General features: G+C 34.6%; 1 protein-coding gene across 2 annotated transcripts in view; it reads left to right on the top strand.

Annotated features, from left to right (window-relative positions):
- The window catches only part of ENPP1 (ectonucleotide pyrophosphatase/phosphodiesterase 1), a gene marked incomplete at its 5' end in the record, with an annotated part of 65,012 nt that extends 40,824 nt beyond the window's left edge, over positions 1-24,188 (top strand). The window contains 16 exons of one of the 2 annotated variants that reach the window (XM_081038181.1): positions 851-916; positions 1,207-1,279; positions 3,935-4,043; positions 4,993-5,124; positions 5,354-5,385; positions 6,153-6,280; positions 7,475-7,544; positions 8,421-8,508; positions 9,672-9,841; positions 10,659-10,710; positions 12,025-12,179; positions 13,879-14,008; positions 15,063-15,143; positions 15,984-16,116; positions 17,389-17,551; positions 20,407-24,188. In XM_081038181.1, coding sequence (XP_080894307.1) covers positions 851-916; positions 1,207-1,279; positions 3,935-4,043; positions 4,993-5,124; positions 5,354-5,385; positions 6,153-6,280; positions 7,475-7,544; positions 8,421-8,508; positions 9,672-9,841; positions 10,659-10,710; positions 12,025-12,179; positions 13,879-14,008; positions 15,063-15,143; positions 15,984-16,116; positions 17,389-17,551; positions 20,407-20,577 — 1,753 coding nt within the window. In that variant the 3' untranslated portion in view covers positions 20,578-24,188. The remainder of the gene's footprint in view (positions 1-850; positions 917-1,206; positions 1,280-3,934; positions 4,044-4,992; positions 5,125-5,353; positions 5,386-6,152; positions 6,281-7,474; positions 7,545-8,420; positions 8,509-9,671; positions 9,842-10,658; positions 10,711-12,024; positions 12,180-13,878; positions 14,009-15,062; positions 15,144-15,983; positions 16,117-17,388; positions 17,552-20,406) is intronic. The other variant, XM_081038182.1, reaches the window with a different exon arrangement.
- Positions 24,189-25,264: the final 1,076 nt, after the last annotated feature.

The following is a 25,264-nucleotide window of genomic DNA, read 5'->3' as shown; positions in this document are numbered from 1 at the left end:
CTCTCTTTGAATAACTTTAATGAGACTACCAAAATAATTTTATTTTATGCTTAGGAAATTTTTCTCTCAAAATCAGTACAACAGTATGTTTGGGAGATGAGCAGAAAAGATCATGAATTCTAGACAAGAAATGCATAATGATTTTTGTTGGTGATCTTATGCCATTATTAATTTTTTATGCTTTACTTGAGCACAGTGGAGTGCCTCTTGACACCTTATTATTTGCCATTATTTTCGTTCCGTAGATGGTAATTGAGATTTTATTGCCATACACTGTACTAGGCATGGGGGATTTAAAGATTAGCGATATACGTTCTCTGGCTTCTTGAGGTCTAATAGAGAACACAACTAACTATACTTGGGGTTGGGTAAGCACGCACTCTGATGGAGCTGTGTAGACAAACTCCTGTGCCCAGAGGAAGGTGTTATTAATTCCGCTGAGGAAATGTTGCTTGGAGAACTGTCTGCTCACCAGGTGCCTACCTCCCATTTCACAGAGTCATCAATGAGGGAGTTCTTCATGAGGTACCCTTTGGCAAATGTATTGACACATGGATTTTCCATGTGGTAGCAATTGATATTCTCAGGTACAGGGAAAACATCCTCAAGCAGAGTATAGGAAGCAAATTCTTAAGCCCAATTACAACTTTCATATGTGTATTAACTTTGCTTCCTTTTTTGGGAAAACAAATTTAAGTTTTCAAATAAAATTCTTACATTGCTTCAAACACAATTGATGGATTAGATTGTTTTAGTCTTTCTTAACGCAGTTTTGTTAAGAAAAGCATTTATTTTTTAAACCTAAACAGTTGTCACAGATTTGTTTCATTTTGTTTATCCTTAATTTTAGTTCAGTACCATTTGAAGAAAGAATTTTAGCTGTTCTTAAGTGGTTACAGCTTCCTAAAGATGAAAGGTATGTATTGTAAATACTCCTTTGCTTTATAGAAATGACACAATATTTTAAAATAGACTACAAGAGAACTTTGGTATTGGCTATGAGGTTTTATATCCAAGTGAACTCTTTAGTGAGCTCTTTCAGTCACATTTTGAAGAATTCGAAACCTGTAAGTTATTCTCAGCAAGTTTAGAAATGTTACCCCAGTGTTGTATAATTTTTGTTCACTATCAATTGTTGAATTATTCTTTCCATTCTCTTTTACAATGTGTTCATAAAATATTACATTTTGATACTGTTTGATTTAGACCACACTTTTACACTCTGTATTTAGAAGAACCAGATTCTTCAGGTCATTCATATGGACCAGTCAGCAGTGAAGTAAGTACATTTTATCAGTGATTACTTCGTTAAACCTGGTAACAGCTAACTGAACCTTGATTTGAAGCAGGTTACTAGACTATTCTGTAAAGTTCCATGATTTCTGGAAAGAGTGAGTATTAAGCACAATTTTACTTAACCGAAGAATGCACTTTAATCAAAATAAGAGTTGGGAGAATTGTTTTGTTTATATTTTTACAGTGCTAAATTGACCTGATGATGAATTAAATTCAATATTTCAATTCCAAAGCCTTCATGCACTCCATATGCCCCTACACTGGCTTAGAAACTGAGTATTCTTTGAAAATTTTGTAAATGGGTAAGACTCCAATTTTCCAGGAAAATATAAGATAATATTTCAAATAGCAGAAGAAGCCTCCTATGAACTCTTCACCTTAGGAGATATACCTCTGACCATTTGAGATCATGCTTACAACACAGTTTGGGCATTGAAGGATTGGAGATTTTTATCAAAAGTGTAGAGAAGTTCAAATCATCATCGTTTTATTGAGTGGTTACTAGGAAACGAGAACTAGGGAAACAGCTCATGGACTAAGACTTTCAATGTACCATCTTATTTGACCTGACACCCTTTCAGGAACTTAGCCCACTCCTGGATATGTTTATAATTGGTACAGTGCTTTAAAACCTCAAACACTGCTTTCAGTTTCTGTGTGTCCCTATCATTTTGTATCATGGAGGATAAGAAGCATTAAAACAGAAAATGATTTGATCTTCTTTCCTTGTGCCTCTAAACTGACTTTCCTTATGATTTACATATCATATAAAATTTTAAATTTCTATTTTACAATATGAAAAGAAACAGTAAGTAAGGAACTGTGAATATTGTTGGTCATGCTGAAAGGGAAAAGAGGTATTGCCAAGATCTCTAATCTCAGAATTCTTCTCTAGTTATCTTTTACCCCATGTGATTCTAGATATAAAAGACTAGGAAAACACACTTTTAATAGCTAGAATTTCACTCCCAAATTCCCATCAGTTCTCCTGCCCAGGTAACCCAGGCTGGAGAATTTGTGTACCCCAAGGACTTACCACAGGGTTCACACTAAAGCCTGGCCGAACATGTATGTTGTGAGCCCTTTGTTTGAGGGTACTACTTGCTCTAGATGCTTACTTCAGCACAGCAGAAGAAAGGGAGAAAAAGCATGCTCATTTTTCTCACTTGAATGTAAAACAGCTGCTTAAACCATCTTCCCCTAGCTTCCCTTCCCTTGGGTCTACCCTAGATTCGCCCCTCTTAAAAAGTAGGTTCCTCTTGGGTGCCATCTCATCAGATAAAAGAGAACAAAGAGAGAGGAAAGTTGACCGTCATCTAGATCTGTCTTTACCCTTTGTATTCCTTCCAGCAAAATGCACTTCTAGCAGCTCCAATATGGTTGGTAATCCCATGTGCCCTTGTTTTGATTCTATCCTTCAACTAAGCAAAAATGCTCCTTCTTTGAGATGGGATAAGGAAGATGTGTGTATTACAATGTGCCGTGTCATAATTGCTCAAAGGGAAATGTTTCTTGTAGCTGTTACCTTGGTTTGAACAATTGATCAGATGCTGGTATAATTTTCATTCTTTCGCTAAAATCACTGACACCAAAGACTCATGTCTAGGTCAGTTTGGCTACAAGTAAGCCTAAAGATCATTTTGTAATTGCTTGATTATCGGATCATATAAGTTTTAAAATCAGTGCTGCCTTTTCTAATTCACTAAAGAGTTTGCAAAGTACCTGCTTTTCTGATTCATCTTCATTTAAATCTGAGCCCATTGCTTTTGAATCCTATTCACCAAATTGTAAACGCCATTCAACTCTAATATTCCTGGCACATCAAAGCACATTTTCTCATAATATTTGAAAATTCCAATTCACGTTGCTTAGGGATCTTCGAGTGAATGAAAGGCCATACTAAAAGAGCATGTTTCATATTACTGTAAAAGACACGGACAATTATTTATCAAAAGAATAGACTGATTTGATACATTACAGAAAGCACATGCAAAACTGCACAAGAGTTTTCCTCAGGTTTTGTAAGGAAAGAGGAAAAGAAATGCTAAAAGCAATTTGCCAAAATTATTTGCCATTTGGTTTATAAGAAAATAATGCATTGTATTCCTAGGGGTTCTAATTTTAAAAGTTAAGTACCTAGAACTATAAGAAGCATTTCATGAATAATTCTAATGTTTTTGAAACTTAGGAAACATAGCATTTCCACAGTAAACATTGAAGTGATCAGAAAGTACAAGGAGAAATGGGTTATAGAAAAATGAAGTGATAATTGAGACTACATTTGTTTCTGGCCAAAAAGTATGAATTTGGTCTGGTAGTACTTTGACTTAATTTGGGTCTGGTCTAAGGCATAGCATTTTTTACTCAGGGTGGGAGAGCTAATCAGATCAGCCAACCCCATTTCACCATCTCTAAGACTTAACGATTAAGCGTGTGTGGAATTTGGGCCCTTCCACTGTTAATAGCCAGAAGTTACCTTGTGTCCTTCGTGTGTTACCTAACTTGTCTTAGGCTCGTGTTAATCAGTTCACCATAGTATTTGCATCCACTGAACTTTTTCTTTTTTAACAGAGATAGCTTTATATAGAAATAGCCCTTAGAGTGGAACGCATCGTGTAAGGTTGCTTCTCTTTCTCAGGTCATCAGAGCATTGCAGAGAGTTGACAACATGGTTGGCATGCTGATGGATGGTCTAAAAGAGCTGAACTTGCATCGATGCCTGAACCTCATCCTCATTTCAGATCATGGTAGTCTGAATTTGCATCATTTACCCTTCAAGTAGAATGGTGCCCCCACCCCCATTTACTTCATGGATTATTGTTTCATTGTTTCCTCTGATTGTTACATAGTTCATTCTTTTTTCAAAACATACTTTCTTGTGGAAAGTCTTTATGGAAATATTATATTAAATATAAAGTACAAAAGGAACACAGAATTCACAGAAATCTAAAAGCCTATTAGTCAAAATGCACCCATCTCCTGATTTGGGAAGCCTTACACCAGGAATTTGGATACTTAAAATTTTTTTTCAATACTAAATTTTGGTAAATCTACTCCGACAATTTTAGATTTAATTTGAACAGATTATTATGAACCATCTCTACTTTCTTTAGCATGATAAATCTGACTTTGGAGGCAGTATATATTAATTTTGGCAATATTTTCACTTTTTCTTACTATAGCCTTGGGACTATAGAAGTTGTGTGTAGTCAAGAAAATAGGAAACAGGTTCTTTTACTGTTTGTTTTTTCATGCTGTTGTTTGCCTCACAAATAATTACTGAAAACTATTTCTAGAAATAGCCCTAAAAAGTTATATCCTAAACAAGCTCCAGTCCTGAAATGAAACTGACAGTTTTATATTCCCCGTTAATATCCTAGGTGATTTGAGGGACATACTGGGCCTTCATATTCTGGCTAAAACTGTGATATTCCTCCTCACTCGCATAGTATAATACATAAATAAGAAGAAACATTAAACTAATTTTGGATAAAGAAAAAGGGAAAAGATTTTTTTTTAAAGTGAAATGGTAGATATAGCTGAAAGTCTGTGTCTTACCTATTAGATATTTAATTAACATGAGCACTGAGCATGTTTATTGAATTGAATTAAATGGTGGAAATGAAAGAAATTTTTTTCTACATATTACATTTTTTATTAAAGTTGCAACATATTTGGGGATTTTTTTTCACCTAGGCATGGAACAAGGCAGTTGTAAGAAATACGTGTATCTGAATAAATATCTGGGTGATGTTAAAAACATTAAAGTTGTATATGGACCTGCAGCTCGACTGAGGCCAACTGATGTCCCAGATAAATACTATTCATGTAAGTATGTCTCTGCTAACTTTGAATATGATTATGTTTTGAATACATTCCTCTAAATCATTATATCTCCAAACTAAAGGGAATCAAAGTTAACTTCCTTTTCATGATTAAATATCTTCAATGCAGATCTTCTGCATCCAAAGGGATTTTATGGGACTGGATGTATTATTTTTAATTTCTAATTGTAACATACCATCAACAATTAATTCTTATCTTTGCCCCCCTTCAGTTAATTATGAAGGCATTGCCAGGAATCTTTCTGTGAGTATCTTTATTTTTCTATTGTCGAATTATTGTTAGTTTGGTATAATATGTTCTTAGAAAAGAAGTTTACGTATTTGTTCTTGGGATGGTAGGACTAGAATTTTTGAGTATCTGGGCCAACATTTAAAGTCTCCAGTTTTTAAAGATCTTTAAAGATAAGTCGCAATAATGTAGGTTTGAATGTTTTTAAGAATTTATTTTTTTGACATTGTTAAATTTATATGACAGTACAAGAAATATGTAATTGAAAACAATAGAAGGAAGACACCTATACTTTACCACCATAAATGCTGTTGTCATTATGATATATTTTCTACCAGTCCTTTTTATGCTATTTTTTAAAATACATTTTTGTCCTAGTGCTGAGTTATCTATACTACATTTTTGTTTTATTTTGTTTTACTTGATAGAAAATTCTTTCAATTTTGGAGAAAATTCTTACAATTATAGTTACAAGAGTGTTTGAAAAGAGCATCATTAGTAGTAACTCAGATATAACCTAGTGACACAGCCTAAGCACCCTGGGACTTCTAGGCAATGGTTATGATTTTCTGTAAAAATGAGAATATTTAAAAGCTGAGAATACTCAACCTGTACATTACACAAATAATAAGAACTCAGTTATTTTCCCACATGTCACTTTTGGGGCTTGCTGGTAAAATGTTTGTGAGAAAAAAATTATACAAAGTTAGAAAGCAATTTCAAGAGAAATTTACACTTAAGAAAATATGGAAATATTTTTTCTTTGCCTTCTGCAATTTCAGTGCCGGGAGCCAAACCAGCACTTCAAACCTTACCTGAAACAGTTCTTACCCAAGCGTTTGCACTTTGCCAAAAGTGACAGGATTGAGCCATTAACGTTCTATTTGGACCCTCAGTGGCAACTTGCATTGTAAGTTCTGATATTCTCCCAGGTAAACTTAGCCTGATCTATTAGTAATTCAAGGTAACCATTGAACCCTTTCCCAAAATGTTGTTATATGAAAACTGCACAAGTGTGATTTTCTATATTCTGTTCCCGGGTTTCTCAGCCTTGGCCTATTGATATTTTGGATCAGATAATTCTTTGTTGTGGGGAGCTGTCACGTGTATTGTGGGCTGTTTGAAAGCATTCCTGGCTTCTACTCACTAAATGAAAAAGTACTCTTTGTATAGTTGTGACAACCAAAAATGTTACCAGACATTGCCAGAAGTCCTCAGGGCAGGGTATTACCCCCAGCTAGGAACCACTACTCTGTCTGCTTACATCCATACTGATTATGCCTTATGATCCATATTTGTGTTACCACTTGTCATTGTATCTTTTCTGCACATTACAATCATGCCTAATAATATCTTTAAAGTCCAGTGATAATTGGCAAGAGCTCTTTACCTTAGAATAATGACCAATTACCTTTGTCATTACGCAGAGTTGTTTTTCTTATTCTTGTTATACTAGTCCATCAATAGACCTGAGTTTATTGGTGTGTTCAACAAATTATTCAGATAGTTAATGTTAAATCTCAAAACTCGGTCATTAAGTCTGATGGTTGAGAGGAAGCCCTGGTCAAATAAAACCAAAGGAGTGAACCAAAATTCAGTCAGTGGAATTGTATTGTTTCTGTTGTATTAAAGAGCTATGCTTTTAGTGTTTGGAAAAAGACTATGAAAGAAGGGATGGGTCTTACCCTCATGAAAGAACTAATATTTAGGAGACCTCTACTAAATTCCAAGCATTTCTCTAGGTTAAACCATTTAATTTTTACCAACAACCCAATATGACAAAATTGAAACCAGGAGAAGATAAATTGCCAAGGTCACAGCTAGTTAATAGTACAGTCAGGCTTGACAACCAGTTCTATCTCAATGCTAGTGTTTTGTTTTTTTTTTTCCTTTATACCATCTTGCTTATAGTTGATTTGTCTACCAAATAAAAGATAAAGGTGGTCCCTTAATGCTTTTCAAAGCCAAGTGGTTTTATTGATCCATTCTTGGTTTGTTTAACAAAATAGTTATTTATTCTTTATGAGTGGGAATAATGCCATGGTTATCAATTTTGCTTTATGAATGGACTTTACATTATTAATTCATATTATGTAAAAATTAGGAATCCTTCAGAAAGGAAATATTGTGGAGGTGGATTTCATGGCTCTGACAACATATTTTCCAATATGCAAGTGAGTAAACCTATTATATGTATATATTTTTAAAAATGATAATTGTATCCGAAGAAAAACTGATATAAAAAGTCTTAGACTTGAAAACACAGACTGATTATATGTCTTGAACGAGAAGTGATGAAACATACTTTCATACAGCTGTTTTCCTTTGGACATTAAATTAATAGAATTTAAAATAAATAAATAAATTAATTAATAGAATTTTGTTGAAATATTATATTCATGTTTCATGAACATGTGACATACCTCCTATTAAATTTCCAATAATTATTTTGCATATATTATGCTTCATTAAGAATATTATGAAAGACAAAAGAAATGTTTGTTCATATTTGAAAAGATACCATGATTATGTTCTAAATGAAGATAATACCTTAAATTTACCTAACACTTTAAAATTTTTTATATACTCACAATAATTATGTAATTTGATTCCTGTAGCACTGTGTGAGGTGGGCAGGGTGAGGTTTGTATCCCATGTCATAGATGACAGTAGATTTTATTGTCATTCTGTTCTGAATGTCAAGTCAGGAATTACAGTAGAGCTAAGAGAAAGATCCTACATAGATGTCCTTACATTATATGTGCAACAGGTTAAAAAAAAAATACTATGCCATTGGGTGTAGTACTTTTCCTCTTATCTTAACATAACCAGTTTATATTTGTGCAATGTAAATAACATAAAATAATTTTTTCTTTTTATTAAGTTTATTGGGGTGACATTGGTTGATAAAATTATATAGGTTTCAAGTGTACAGTACTATAATACATCATCTATATATTGCATTGTGTGTTCGCTACCCAAAGTCTTATGACCAACTACATATATAACTGAAATGAACTAATAAATTGTTACTTTTCTGGCCAATCTAGGCTCTCTTTGTTGGCTATGGACCTGGATTCAAGCATGGCATTGAAGTTGAGTCCTTTGAAAATATTGAAGTCTATAACTTAATTTGTGGTAAGTGTGAGCAGTCAGCTTTCACCCCTTTTGAAAATAGAGCTAGAATAGGATGGTCTAAAATAGGTCACATGGTGGGCACCTTTGTGAAGATGATGATGAGGCAAGACAGACCCTCCTCACATTTCCACCTTTCTTCTTCCTGACCCAGAATCATTGAAAAAATGTGCCAAACATACTATCAGAGTACTTATCCGATTCTTCCACTAGGCTGCACAATGGTGAAGGACAACAGCCAGAGTGGGGATGTATGTAAATCCCCAGTGCCTAATACTTTGCGAGGCTCTGGGCTTAATTATATAACAACTGAATCATATCAGGGGTGGAAGCCAGATAACAGTTTGGGGGCTGTGAAAGGTCCACAAAGCAAGTGGAACCTCTGGTAGCAATAATAGTTGAATGGATGACAATGTCAACATTGTAAAAATGAAGGCCGACCCATTAGATACGTTTTTGGTGTACTCTGTACCTTAAATTAGTACTTTTATGGGTGGGGTATTACATCTTAAATATTACTTCCTTTTTCGGATAATGATATTGGGCATTTGCAAAACTTTAAATATATCCTAAGTATAATTCTTTTTGGTAGCTGATACGCATAAATGAGTATGGATCCTAAAGCACTTAAATCGGTACCTGGCATATAATAAGTGCTTTACTATATAAGTGTTTGCTATTATTACTATTAAGAGCATGAGTCTTCGACTTGGACAAAGCTGGTTTTGAATCCTAGGACTATTAAATTAGTAGCTTTGAGACCTTGAACAAAGTATTCTGATTATTCATCTACCAAATATTGACTATAACTTATTAAATTGTTTTGAGAATTAAGTAAGGATTAATATATTAGCACAGTGATTAGTGAGGATTAATATATTAACACAGTGATTACCATATCATAAACATTCAACAGATGGTAACTATAGTTATACACATTAAAATTGAGACATTTTTATAGAGAAGTATAGCATACATATCAGTATTTCCATTAACAATCGCATAGTCATACATACTCTAAAACCCAAGAGAGTTTTATAGTTTTAAGTAAAAGGTTAAGAACTCTATAGATTTGGTTTTAAAAAAATAAAAATCATGTACAAGTCTACTATTTATTTGACTTTGAAACTTTGAAGTAAATCTTTACCATTCTTGGAATGATGCAGATTTGCTGAATTTGACACCTGCTCCTAATAACGGAACTCATGGAAGTCTTAACCACCTTCTAAAGAATCCAGTTCACACCCCAAAGCATCCCAAAGAAGTCCGCCCCCTGGTACAGTGCCCCTTCACAAGGACCCCCAGAGATAACATGGGCTGCTCGTGCAATCCCTTAGTAAGTATTGCTGAGAAGTTGTGCCTGGTGTTTTACAGCACCTTCTGCATAGCATGTTCTGTAGAAATATTGAATGATATGATTAAAATTTGAGTGGGAGTAACATAATATTTATTTTTAATTTTAGTAACACATGCAGACCTTTCATTTTTCCTTTACCTTGTTTTTGCATTTTTGCCTCTATTTTTATCTCTGGCTGCTGTGACTTGACTTCCAGGTTGGGAGAAGTCTAGCTGAGTATTGGAGCATTCTGAATCATAGGCTCTGTGTTGTAATCCTAGCAGTGTGATCTCCATTATAAACCAGTCACAATAGTCCTTCTCTAAAATACTTCCCAACCTGTTTTAAATTTAGGAGAGAATATTATTTTTTACTACAAAATAGATAATACGGCACTGTTCCTCTTCTACTCCGATCTTAGTATATAGTTGTTGTAAAAGGATGAAAGTATGTGACAAGTTATGAACAAAGTTATAGATTTTTTCTCATAAGATCTGTAAACATAGAAAATTGGGTAGTAGTTGATTTTATGTGTTCTCTTTTGTTTTAGGCTTGTAGAAAGACTAAGAATAGAGATAAGAATTATAAAGTAGTCATTGCATTTTTCAATTAATAGTGCTGTGCTTATGCTAACAATTTTATCTTTTTGCAACTAGCGTCCCTATCCTTTTATTCTCTTCATCAAAAAAATGACTTGTACAGTTGGTATTAAATTTTATCTTTGTTCTACAATGGAATAATTAAGCTGTAGAAGTTATTTATTGCAAAATTAAAACATGTCTATCATTCCTTAAAAGTAGTGTTGTTAACTTTTTAGATTTTTCCAGTTGTGGATTTTCAGACACAGTTGAATCTGACCACGGCAGAAGGTAAAGCACGTTTACTGTTGAACTTGGAACATGGAAACAGGCTTTTTCTCAACAATGTGAACCACAGAATATTGGTTTGAAGGCATTTTTGAGAATCACCAATAAAATAAAGGAGTTGTGGAAGACCACTTGATGAAACAGAGTTTTCTCTGCTTGGCAGTCTAGACAGTTACTCATAAAGAAAGAAGGAATATTTACAATGGAAACAGCATGTAGTATATTTAGTGGAGGCTGAATCACTCGTTATGAACGTAATAGAGTTGTTTTGAGATTTTGATTTTTATAAGTTTGTAATAAATCTTCCAGTTTTCATTTAAAATACCCATTAAATGTCTATGTCACTGGGTTCTTATTTAATTACAAGAGGGTGTAAATTGATTTATTTATCTAAAGTTATTTCTTCATAAGTTTTGAAAAAAGAATTACAAATAGGCAGACACTTGATGAAATTTGTCAGTCATGACTTGGATGTTCAGCATCACTTTGATGCAGCCCCCGATACTCATTGATAGAGCCTCTGATAGATTAAGTGACTTGTCTCAAGTTTTATTCCTGCTGGAATAAAAAGGTGAATTCTGCACTATTCCTGACTTGAATTTGTCTGCATAAAATTTCTGTAAATGTTCAGATTAGAGAAATGTTTGATGACCCCAAGGTGGCAAAGTGTTGTGAAGAATGGCACTTTTGGAATTGAGTAGATCTCGGTTTGAATATAAGCTTAGGAATTGTATATCCATGGACAAAGTATTTACTTCCTATAAGTTTCTGTTTTCTCATCTTTAAAATGGGCACATAGCCATAATTCATAGGGCTATATAAGAATTAAATTAAGTGATGTCTACAAAGAACACGACGCTTGGAAAAAGGGTAATAAATAGTATATACTAGTATTGTTTCATTCATTTAGTGTCAGAATTTCGGTTCTGAACTTTTGCTTTTCAAATTACACGTAGCATCCAGAAAATTTTCTTTTTGGAATATATCCTGAAGAATAAGTAGTTAAAATGATGTTAAAGAATTTTAGTAATATAATTTAAATCCTAATTGCTGAAATTCCTAGTGATTTCATGAAATGTGTGTCTCTTGTGATACCTTCAAATTACATTCAGAATCTTTATAGGCCAAAAAATGTGATGAATCCCTTTTGTTCTTTAATTGTTTATGGTTCTTTATAATTAATTTTTTTTTACAGTTAAAGTAATTTTCCAGTAGGGTTCAGTAGAGGAAAGAATTAGATGAGTGTATCACGTATGTTGTCATAAAATGCGCTAAGCTCATTTAAATGGTGGTTCCATTTTCCCCTTACAACCCAAGAAAAGGTTATTAAGCGTGGTGCTCTACCCTATGGAAGACCCAGAGTTCTCCAGAAGAATAGCTCCGTCTGTCTTCTCTACCAGCACCAGTTTGTGACTGGTTACAGCCATGACATCCAAATGCCCCTTTGGTCATCCTACACCGTGGACAGAAATGCAAGTATTTGTCACCCCTTTAGCTATGTGTGGTTATTTCAAATTATTAAGCAAAACATTGAGACCATCATTTCTCACTGTTAATCTTGGCTTTAAAATCAGTTCCCAAATTAGATCACTGAACTGGGAGTCAGAAAAATGAGGCTCTGCCACTAGCTTGTGACTTTGAGACTCAGCATATTTCTTTTTCTATGAAATGAGGAATGTGCAGTAAAGGCTTTTCTTTGCCTTTATTTGTTTATTTATTTATTTTTTTTGGTTTAAATATTTTATGGTTCTAATTTGTAATTTCATGAAATCAGTTTTACAGTCAGTTCTTCATCTCTAAATACATAGCATGTGAGCACAAGGATTTCCCTCGCCTGCCCAACTCTTATGGGATCTTCACTGATGGAGAAGACCATTAAAGCTCAGTAACCTCAGTGCATGTACCATCTACAGAAAGACCTCCAGACCAAACCACAGAGAAGCTGGGGGTGCTCTTCATGCCCCAGACCAGAGGAATTAGGCCTTGAAAGGAGTGAGGGAAAAGATCGCAGAATAAGACCACCTTCTTCCTCACTATCTTCCCCCTGGGTGCTGTGGTGGAAGAGAAACCATGAAGGAGAAAGGCCTTGAAAGTGAGAATGAAGGGAGGAGATGAGATTTAGATCTTACATGGAATCGAAGTTTTTTGCTTTTTTCAATTACAGCTGACATTCAATATTAGATGAGTTTCGGGTATGCAGCATATTGGTTACACATTTATGTAACTTACGAAGGGATTCCCCAGAGAACTCTAATACCCACCTGGCACCATACAAGAATTGAAGTTTTAAACTAGACTGAGCAGATTTTCAGAAACTGAAAATGTTTGGCAAGCTGTAAGATGCCTTTAAGGGATAGACAGGGTATTTGAGAGCACTTAGTTCAGTTGGATTTTAAAAATAAAATTATTGTTAATGTCGCTGAGATTACAAAATAAAAAGATAGCAATATATGTGTATATGTAGTATGTACATATATATGCATATAATGTAAATCTGTGTTTAAAAATACACACACATTCACATATTTACATAAAATTTCTACCTTCAGCTTGATTTAAAAAAAAAAGTTTTGAAGACTATATTCAAACACAGTAAACATTTTTTTTTCTTGACTTTGTAATATGTAGCATTCTACACAATGTTTTGTGGGTCCTATCCTATTCATTGTTGTTTAGTACTTCAATTATGGTGTTTTGATTGTTTAAGTTTTCAGTTTTCATATGTAATCAAAAACTGCAAAACTTCAGAGTCATCACTACTGAGATTTTCATATTACGTTGCTATTCAGTGGCATTTTTACCCCCTCCCCCCAACTTTTGGTTGTGTAGTTGAATATGGAAGATAGTCTCAGATCTCTAAAATACAATTCCCCATATAAAAGTTAGAAATTGAATAAAAACTAAATTATAAATAAAATTAATACAGCATGGTAGGAAAATATTTGCATGCATATGACAGATGATTAATGTCCTTCATATTGTAAAGAGTTTTGCATTTTAGTTAGAAAAAAAGATGAATACACTAATAGAAAAATGGAAAAAGGGTGACAGACATGAGCAGACAGCTAGAGCTCCATAATTTTATGATGTAGTTTACCTTTAACTATTTACAAAGCAACCTTTTTTTCTATATACCTGATACCTAATGGTTCTTTTCATTTTGTTCTTCAGGACAGTTTCTCTACAGAAGACTTTTCCAACTGCCTTTACCAGGATCTTCGAATTTCTCTTAGTCCTGTCCATAAATGTTCATTTTATAAAAATAATGCTAAACTGAGTTATGGATTCCTATCCCCACCACGTAAGTTTCTTTCTCCCGTACCTTCCTTTTCCCTGTCCTCTTTCTCTCTTCCTTTTCCTTTTCTTTTTATGGGGCAATGTACGTCATTTTGTTTATTTATTGATGAAAATTGTGAATAAGAAATATAACTACTTAGGAACATTTTAAAGCTAGGTCTGAAACTTGAGTTTCAGAAAACTTTTTACTTCTGTTTGAAGGGTAGTTGATTTAGTGCAGACATTACATAGGATAGTCTTCACTTTTCTGCATTTCTTTTAAACTGGATTTGATAAAACTCAGTCAGATCAGATGGATGCATCAGGGTTCTTAGGAAGGAGATACCATTTTATGGTTTAAAAAGAAAACTGTAATTTGTCAAAGAATTAGGTAAAGGTAGAACCTAAGTGTGCTTGTTTTTTCACCAATACAAGCTTTTTTTTGAAGTTAAATGTTCTGTTTTTTAAAGTGACAAATTTGTTAATGAGAACACATTTTGAGGCCACCCTAATAAGGCAGAAATCAAAAGGCTCCAGGTGCTCAAATACCTTCAATATCCAGTCCAGTTGCTGGAGTAAGTGTCTAAAGTCAGAATTTGGCTATTGCGTTATAAAAATAGATGAGGTCCAAGCTGAAAATCCATACAAAGAAGCCTTGTACAGCATCTCCAGGCAGACATCCTGTGATGTTTTTTCTGGGTTGTAGGTGTTGTTCTGAAGCCAGATATTCTCTTTTTTCTTTTCACTGTGAAAGAGTTTAAGGAAAGAATATTGTCAACATGATACACTTTAGTTGAAATAAGGCAAATAAGGTAAAGTTTGAATATGTTTAATGTGGGACCTTCTTATTAATGTTTTTGTTTCTTTGGTAAATTTATTTTGAAAAACAAAAGATCTAAATATGTTATTTTGTTGAGGGACTTGATCAAAACACATTGTATTTCCCTTTGAATCAGTACCTGGGAAAGTTTTATGGGTTTAGGGTAATACTTTTTTAAAGTCCCCCAATAAGAAAGTATGGTTTCTAATGTTATTTGTGAAGAATGTCCTTTTTATTTATTTATTTATGTTTTTTGTAGAACTAAACAAAGGTTCGAGTGAAATACATTCTGAAGCATTGCTTACTACTAATGTAGTGCCAATGTACCAGAGTTTTCAAGGTAAAAAATTTGAACCCTGTATTTTGTTTTAATGAATTTCTGTGTATTATAGCTATAATTTATATGTATAAGACTGAGGCTCTTAACTTAAATGACAAAACATCAAATACATTCTTATAGGTTTGTTTGACTTTGAGAATTCCAGTATACAAAAAATTCTTCATGTATTAAAGTTACGATACATTCCCATATCTATTATGTGCTTTGTATTTAAGTGTTTATAAACATTTTTGGTAGAAAAAGTATGTAATGTTCTTATGTAGCTAATATAGTCCACTAATATTAACTTTTAGTCTGTTTCCCTATTTAACTGTTTGGAAGTTCCTGATAATTGTTTTTGATCTTAAAATGAATAGATTTTTATATTATTAATTATTGAAGCATTTGGCTTTTACAAGAATAAATATACATTTACACGTCAAGTGACATGGGGTTTTTAAATATAGAGCATACAAGGAGATTTTTGCTCTAATTTACATCTAGAATACTTGTGACTATTTCACAGGGAATATTCAGATATTAACAATACATCTGAATAACCTGCCTTGTTTCTGACTTTTTTTTTTAATGCTTAATTATGATATGTGACCAAAAGTTCGTGATGATGCACAAGTTCAAGGATGGCTGAAATAGAGTTGAATTCAATATTTGTCTATTAATAGTCCTTCCAAAGGCCAAAGCTGAACAATGAATTTTTGACCTCACACTAAGACCAAAGCCAAACTTGACTTTATCTCTGATTATTACAAATGCTAATTCTGAATCATCTGTTGATTTATTTCACATGACAGCATGGCTTCTTGTTCTTTTGAAACTACACTGTCTTCCTTCTTGTTTCAGTTATATGGCGCTACTTTCATGGCACCCTCCTACAACAGTACGCTGAAGAAAGAAATGGCGTCAATGTTGTCAGCGGTCCTGTGTTTGACTCTGATTATGATGGACGTTATGATTCCGCAGAGATTCTGAAGCAGTAAGAACATATTTCATTTACTCTTAACAGCAGCTATCAAGTGGGATTACCATTCAGATGAGTCATCAGAACCTTTTCTCTCTGACAGTATTCAGGTTTATGTATGTGACATTTCAGAATACGCTGGAAGCCCCCTGCTATATCTGATTAGTTTGGATGTTTCACGCAGTGTTCATTAGAATACTTTTTAGGTGAAAGAAGTAGTGTTTCTCCACCACTCAGCTCAGATGAGCAATTTTTGAAGTCAGATTAAGTAGTGAACTCTGCCATATGTTAAGAAGGTGACATCAGCGTTTAAAATCTCCATGTTTGGCTAAGAAAGTGTCTCAATTAACATGCTGCTAGTTAGAAGATAAAGAACCATATGGTGTAGCTATAGGCATCTTGAGTCAAGGAATCAACAGGGTTATAAAGCTGAAGTGTCCAAGTGTAGGTCTTGGGTGAATGCCACAGTTTTACCCATCTCTGATGGAGAGAAATAATAGAGTGACCAATGTAGGTCTTGGGTGAATGTCACAGCTTTTACCCAACTCTGGATGGAGGGCAATAATAGAGTGACCATCTTGAGAAAGCCATCAGTGGAGCTGTTTTCATAAAGGAGAGAGGAGAACATTTTAGAAACTGGTTGATCTTTATTAAAATAATAATTATGATTACAAGATTTTTTTGAATAATAAACAAACCTAGCTTTGAGACCAAAGGAAATAGAAGAGTTAAGATGAGGCAGAGCTGTTACTTGGGACATCTTTAAAAATATGCTGCAATTAAAAGAATAGTGATAAGGTTATTGGGATAGGAAAGGAAATCTAGTTAAAGCAAAGAAGCCACAGCAACATGGCTTCTCTAAAGGGGATGGAATAAAAAGAAAATCCCAAACCAGTTCTTTCTCTGTCCATTTTTTGTCCACAACTTCATAGAGTTTAAAAGACTAATAATAATGCTTTAGAATTTTGGTTGTAGGTATTCAAAGATGATATTTTTTTCATTAATGCCTCAATTCCAGTGTGTTATGGTTGAATGTTTAAAACTTCCAAAGTTCATTAAATATGTATAGAAAATAAAAGTTATTTGGGTTGTGTTTATCTCACTGTATTCCAATTCTTATTCTCTCTCAATCTGGCAGAATATGTTGAGATATGATTACTAACTTCTTATAATACAATTAATCATTTGAATTTTATTTTTAGATGTATTAAACATGCTTTGCTGAAGTATTCATTAAAAAGAATACAGTTATTTCTTTCTTAAAGTGAATATTGCCATATTTTACAGAAACAGCAGACCCATCCGTAATCAAGAAATTCTGATTCCAACTCACTTCTTCATTGTACTAACAAGTTGTAAAAACACATCACAGACTTCCTCACAGTGTGAAAACTTAGATACCTTAGCTTTCATTTTGCCTCACAGGACTGATAACAGTGAGAGCTGTGTGGTAAGTAGCCTTTGTTAACTTACCTTAAACATTGAAAATATAAATACAAGTATGTTTGTGTTTGTGTCTTACATCTAACATTACTGTGGAAGAAAACATAACTTGAATATACATATACTTTGAAATTATAGGATGGCCTGAAATTGATGATCCTCTAAGATGACATATCTTTGGAGAAGACCACTCTTGTCTGTTAAAAATACTAAAAATCAGATCAAAATGTAAAAACCTGGTGACCTTGTATGATTTAGCCACTAATTCTAGGTGTATTTGAAATGTGAATTTACTCTTGTTTCAAAACTGGATTTATAATTCCAAAAGTATCAGTACTTTGTAAACTAGTCTTTAAGTTGCGATTAGACAACATTTCAAATTAATTTTCTATATATCACTTTATTATAAAAATCATATGTTTGTCCCTAATTATCTTTTCTTATTCAATTATCATTCCAGAGTTTGGAAATAATTGTTTTATATTATTTGCCCAAAATTTTAAATAGCTAAACTCTAGTCTTTGAATATCAAGACTGCATTAAAATTTTAGCAATTTTTAAGTTTTTCCTTGCGGTAAGCAAATGTTTTTCTTTCAGAGTACTTCCTTAGTTGTTTTTTTCCCTTTTTTTTTTCTTTTCTTGTCCACCTAAGTTACACAATGTAAGTCTAGACCTAAGTTGGCAAGTAAATTTGGCTTTCCTATCAGCCTCAGTGGGTAGGTGGTGAACACCTGGAGTCCTATGGTCAAAAGGGACTTGAGGCCCAATGTGAGCTTGGCAGGAAGGAGTGCTGTGGTCACTCACCTGTGTATCCCTTCGTTCATTCTTTTATCCCTGCTTTGATCCAGCCATTCATCCCTTTAATAAATTTTTGTCGCCAGGTACTGTAGATACTGAGGACATCACTGAACAAAACAGTGATGTGGTCTCTGCGAGGGTTCCAGGAGTGCAGGACAGTGACCCATGGGCCGTCCCTGATCTAGTATACTGTCTTCCTGTGTATCATTCATTAACATTAATGAAGATATGTCTCTCTTTAATTGTTTCTCTGATCAACTTACAGAATTAATTAACCAGTCTTCATAGAACATATTTCTCATTAAGCTATTTTTTACTTATGCTTCAGAATTATGTGCAGAACAAAGAGATTTTAATTATTTGGGTGCCTGTTGAGCGTCTAACTCTGGTAACTGGTCAGTAGTGGGGTGGCTTTGGACACATACCAAATATTTCCTTCTTTGTTGCTTTATCTCCTTTGAGAGATTAAATTTTCATTAAGCTATCACGTAGTGTTCTACAGCAAATAACAGAGAACCCAGATAATTGTCACAGAAAGTCCAAACATAGACAGTCTTAGGACACCACATTGGTCAGTAGCACCATTAGAGACCCAGACCTGTCTTTCTGTGCCACTGTCCTTATCATGTGGCCCATGTGGGCTAAAGATGGCTTCTCTAAATATTATATCTGGGTCTTGCCCCCCAAAAGAAGGCAGCAACACTCTTAGGCTTATACCTCATTGACCAAAATCATATTAAATGCCATGAGTTCAGTGTTGAGTTCTTTTTTCCATCTCTACCATTCCAAAAGCTATTGTATAGATATCCTAAATAGAAACATTTAATCAAATTTGACAATGACAGTATACCTAGAAGACACTAAATATTGGACATCAATCAGGAAGAGGATTATTTGAAAGTATATCACACATACTTAGTGATTCCTTCTGTTTCATTTCTGAAGTAGTAACTAAGGGTTAGCTGGATATTGGCCTGAGAAAACAGATTCTTTGCATGTATTTTTTTTTAATCTGTTTTTGTAAATGTTGGAACAGATGACAAATACCTTCTGGCCAAGTAGTCTACTGAGCCAGGGCCATTCCCGTGAGAGCAAAGATGAGGACAGCTGCAGAGAAGGAGACTGTGGGGCAGCAGCATTAAGTAGTATTAAGTAGATGATAGGAGGGTAATGGAAAAATGGAAATTATTGGTCTGTTCCCCTTTTATGTGAAGTCTGTATTTATCATTTCCAACTAAAAGTGTTCCAAGGGTAAAAGAAACTATTGAAGGATGTCTTTCAAGTACAATCATAGCCCACCAACCAGTCAGTGGTTTCTTCATCTAACCTCGTCCAGTAGCTTTTTTCAGAAAAATTTACGCTAACACATGGATATATGATTTCCATCTCTATTACCTGTGTCAGCTACCACCTCTGCTTCCATGTGCCAGAGTATATGCCTTTAATTCTTTTTTAATTTTATATCAGCTAAGACTTCACTACCTTACCAAAAATGAAATTGTTTTATCACTTCCCCCAAACCCTTTCTTCATTGCAATTATGTATATCACTGATGCTCAAAAGAACTAGTGTTTGTATAGTGCATTTGCACACATCATTACATTGGATCCTCAAGACAAAACCTTGTAAGGAGGGTTCAGATAAGGGAATCAGGATTCAGATGTGAAATAACTTGCCTCAGTTTACTTGATAGGACCAGGACTTGAGTCCAAGATTCTTCATACTAATTCCCATATGCTTTCCACCATGCCATGTTGCTTCTGTTTTCCAACATTTTTTAACCCTACGCAACTGAAGTTTCCTGCACGAATGCAGTAAATGAGCATCTGTTCCAGGTACACTTTCCTTTCCCCAAATTTGATACATTTTATTAAGGAAACATATACGATATATATTAGATAGTGAGTTACAAGAGCAAGGATTATGCCTAACAAATCTTATGATATCTGAAACTTAAGAGCCAAAGTGCCATAGCTGATTAAAATAGGGGCGATGGGGAGCTTGTAGGGTAAGTGAACTGACTGTCCTCCAGTGACGATTTTTCTTTATTTCCCACCCTCATAGCACGGGAAGCATGAATCCTCATGGGTTGAAGAGTTGTTGAAGTTACACAGAGCTCGGATCACAGATGTTGAACACATCACTGGACTCAGCTTCTATCAAGAAAGAAAAGAGCCAATTTCAGACATTTTAAAGTTAAAAACACATTTGCCAACCTTTAACCAAGAAGACTGATATTTTTTTATTCCAAAAGCACACCATATATCTTTTTGAAAGAAACTTCTATTTTATACAGTCCTCTATTCACACTATTGCATTGTTTGGAAACTGTCGACCGGAGTTAGAACTGGGAATCCTCTGTGATACGATCATCTCAGGGAAACTGGTGGCCTCAGCATAGCAGCAGAAATGTGTTCCTATTGAGTCTCGCACAAGTTTGAACATGTAAGAGTTGTTCAAATTTGGGAATAAAGACAGACCAAACCTAAAACTGCTCTTCTACTTCTCTTAAGGACAGAAGTAGCCTGTGAACGTTGTCTGGACACCAGATATTTGAATCTTATTATCATTAGTAAACTTCTATGGAGCTGACAAACACCAGACTAATGAATAGGATTGGAATAATCCATGTTATGTTAGTAGCCTCACAAGATTTTTAAAGTGATTCTTGGATCTTTTAAAAGTGATTTTGGAATTTCATTTTAGTTTTAATCAAAAAAAAAAAAAAATCAATGGAAACAAATATTTCTGAGGTCCTCAAAAGCCAAAATATGTAATCCTGTGTTATGTCTTTTATTGTGATGGCTTCTTCAGATTTAATGACTCTAACAAGTTAAACTTTGAGAGAATATCTATGAATTGAGTATATCGACCTGTTATAAAATTTTATACTACATTTGTACTGAAAAACAAAAATACTCCCATCCTGCTCCCTGGTAATTAACATAGGTTGAAAACAGCTCTCAACATGGTTCTTTTAGACTATTAAAATGTCTTATCTTGGTGAAATTTCAGAGAACTTGCCAGTACATGCAAGGTGGCATTTTTCATTGCGAGGGTAGGAATGTTTTCCTCTGTGCACAAACATGACCCCACTTGCAGGAGAGCTATATTGTCCTGACTGCTCATTTTGAAGCTCCATAGATTTGAAGACAACATGTTACCCTCACTTCATATCTTCTTGGTGGTCATGATAAATGGACTTGATTCTCCACTGCATAGACTATATTCTTTTGTGCCTACCTGTGAACCTTCAAAAGCTACATTCATTTCTAGGCTACTTGGGTCTAATTTAGGTATTCTATTAGTACACCGAATATTTGTATTTGTCTTTCATATGATAGTCATTCTTCAACTGCCTCAGGGCCACAAAGGCTTTTAGATAATACAATGTGCACCCAAAAATTATTTAATAATTTAGGAAGTTACATTGCTTTCTGTTTAGTCCCATAGATCTCTGAAACTCTGTACATTATTTTTTATTTAAATTCTTTTTTCTTTTTTCTCTGTTGTTCAAATGGAATAATTTCTATTGTTCTATCTCCAAGTTCACTAATTCTTTCTCTGTGTAATCCATTCTGCTGTTGAGTCCATCTATTGAATTTTTTTTATTTCAGTTATTGTATTTTTTTATTTCTAAAATTTCCATTTGGTTTTTCTTTGTATCTTTTAATTCTTTGCTGAGATTTTTTTTAGCTCTCTGCTGAGACTCTGTGTTTTCTCATTTGTTTCAAGAATGTTCATAATTGCTCAATGAAGCATTTTTATGATGGCTGCTATAAAATCCTTGTCAGATAATCCTGACGTGTGTCATCTTTATGTTGGCATCTATTGTCTTTTTTCATTTAAAAAGATTGTCCTGGTTTTTGGTGTGATGAATGATTTTAAATTGAAACATGGATATTTCAGGTATTACGTTACAGTTAAACCACCTGTTTTTAGCAGAGTTTCTCTGAACATCACCCTAGCAGGGGAAGTGAGGACTCTGCCTCGTTACTGACAGGCATGTTAGAGTTCAGGTTCCCTATTCAGCCTCCATTGACACTTGGGGTAAGAAAGGCCCCTTGTTACTGGACATGGTGGGAATTCAGCTCTGCACGTGGTCTCCATTGATGCCTCCCCGGCTGGGATGTGCAGGACGCCCTGTTACTACCCTGACATAGTCTTCATGGACACTGGACAGGGGTGGTAAGGAAAGTTTTATTGTCACCAAGTGGAGATGAAATTACCAGTTCCCTACTCAGCCTTCTCTAGCATCACCCTACAGGGCACTTGGGGCGCCTGTTCACAGCCTGGCAAGGGTGGAAGTCTAGGCTCCATACTCTGTCTCTGCTGATATAGATGGGATCGTGGTCTTTTCTGTAGTGTTTGGCTGGAGTGCAGCAGTTACTGTTTCCTCCCTCTTCTGTTCCTTTGGCTAGAGGCCTTTCTTGAGGCTTCTTTCTGTCTATACTTGGTGTTTCCAGGTTGCTCACTTCTTCAGCTCCAAATCTGGGATATATGAGCTACCAAGAAAACTAGGGAATGTATGACATGGTTATTCTTTGGGTCCCAAGGTCCCTAGCCTGTGTGTCTTCGTTACCTGTCAGAATTTTCCTATGTTTGTTTTATATGTAATAACCAAGCTTTTTATCTGCACTTAGCAGAAGTGTCTCATTGGTTTTTATGTATTATTCAAAACACATGCAGACTCGATTGCCTCTACATAAAACATCGTAGTAAATCTTAATTAAATGGATAAACGCCTCTTCCCTTTGCCAGACACAAGGAATACAAAGAAAAACAAATTATAATCATTGTGGACCTGACGAGAGAGAGGAGGCAGCAGAAGTGTAAATGATCCTGAAAAGATGGTAAATGTTGCCATGGAGCCAAGGGTGAGGCGCCAGGGAGTACAAAAGATGCACTAGGTGCTGCTTGGCAGTATCAGCAGTGGCTTCCCAGAGGCAGTGACGTTGGAGATGGGACTTGAAGGATGAACTGAAAGCTCTTCAGGCAAATAGGTGAGGAAAGGGTATTCTAGCCTCTGAGATCGGTACATTTTTGGCATTTTCTCATTTACTACTACTTCTGATATTTTCTACAAGTGTCACTGTGACCAGTTTATAATATTCAACTATTTCATTTTTCTTGCTTTGTTATAGAAATCTCCATTCTTAAAGGAAATGGCAGACTATAAATTCTATGCTGACTCTTTAAAGGAAACGGCGTCCATATTTCTTCCTACTCAGCTTTTTTTCCTCCAGTTGGTGTTACACAGTATTCCTTTCTTTTGTTCTTGTCTTTAAAGAGATACTTCCTTTCACTATTCATCAGTTTTAAACATGTGACTAGTCACCAATACCCCAATTTGAATGGCAAATTCCTATGACCATATATGAAAACTTTCTCCTTTAATAAAGGGTACTTTTTGCTTCTCAAATGCTAAGCACGACTTTTATTTATCTCTTACTGTAATGCTTCTGGTCAGTATTTCTTAAATGAGGTAAGTAACAGGGATAGAGCTGAACCACCTACTCCTGCAGCAGAGGCTCTTACTTCCCTTGATATTTTTCTGTCATTAGCAACAATAACTGTCCTGCCCTGCTCTGTAGGTACATGTTAATAGAAACTGGCATTTGAACTTTGAAACTAACTATGATGACTATATTTCATGCTGAGGCCTATCACAGGAATTTTCATAAGCATTAAGTCAAATTCTATTATGGGTACAGTCCAAGGACACTCTCCCTGATTTGGGGCCAGTCTAAATATTGTAAGGTGGAAAAAAAAAAGTCTTCTACAAAATATAAGTGTCTCTAAGCTAAAAAATGTGGATTTACAAATAAAAGTTGTATATTCAGAAGCTTGGTTACTTTCCTGGGTGGTGTGTGTGTGTTTGGAGGGTGGGGGCAGATAATGGGTGGTGGTGTTTCTTCAGGGACATACTGAGTGCAAGGATTCTGGACAATTAACCACAGCTGTGTTGTTGGAATGAGAGGATCCAAAGTTCATTTCAGGTTAACTGAGTAAACATCCATTTTTGATCTGTGACCTATATTCTTGTTTCTGGTTTTTTAATTACATTTCATCATACTTCCAGGTAGAAACAAACAACAGGCATATATAAATACCCTTCCAGTACTTAGATGGTCTGAAACCAGAGGGAACGTCTCCAACTTGTAACTTCCATAGATTTTTTTTAAACATGAAAATTTTGCATTTATCCTCTCCATTATATATAAATAGTGACTGGAGAAAAAAATCAAAATGTTGTCTAGAAATCATATCCACACCAAGAAACAGATGCATAAAATATGTGTTAGCATACTAGAAATGAAAGAATCTGTGGAATAGGTAGTATATCGATGGGAAGCCAACAGGAAGTGACAACATGGAAGAAGCCCCTTTCATCCCACCAGGTACAGTTTTAAATTTAACTTCGTACTTGCACATACATCCTCAATTCAGGGGACACTTTCAGAATTTTAATGAAAGTAACACATTTGAAATTTATATCCAATTTCATTATATATCAGAAATTCAGAACTCAGACTAGATTTCAGCTTTCACAGAACAGATGTAAAAAGCAATTTAATAAATATCCAGGAAATGAGATTTCTATAACATCTCTTAGTAATTCTGCCCCATGATGCCCAGGTATTTTTCACTATCAGGAACGTGTTATGCCTACACTTGGGTGGTGGTGTGCTGAGCATAATATAAAGGAAATGATACAGGCCTTGGAACTGAAAATTTGTAAGTTAATAAAAACTTGAGAGGATTTTAAATAAATAAGATCAAAATTTTCTCAGTCCAGTGAATGGATCTTATTGCTCAAATTTTCACAATTTTAAAAATCTAAACACAATTTTGAATTCTCTATCATAAAATGTTCTATACCTTGACACAATTTCACTGTCTTTGTTTTGAAGAGTTACTC

The sequence above is a fragment of the Rhinolophus hipposideros genome, assembly GCF_964194185.1.
Source record: "Rhinolophus hipposideros genome assembly, chromosome: 3".
Lineage (NCBI taxonomy): Eukaryota > Metazoa > Chordata > Mammalia > Chiroptera > Rhinolophidae > Rhinolophus > Rhinolophus hipposideros.
Note: the sequence above shows the minus strand (reverse complement) of the source record. Positions and strands in the feature narration are given on the sequence as shown.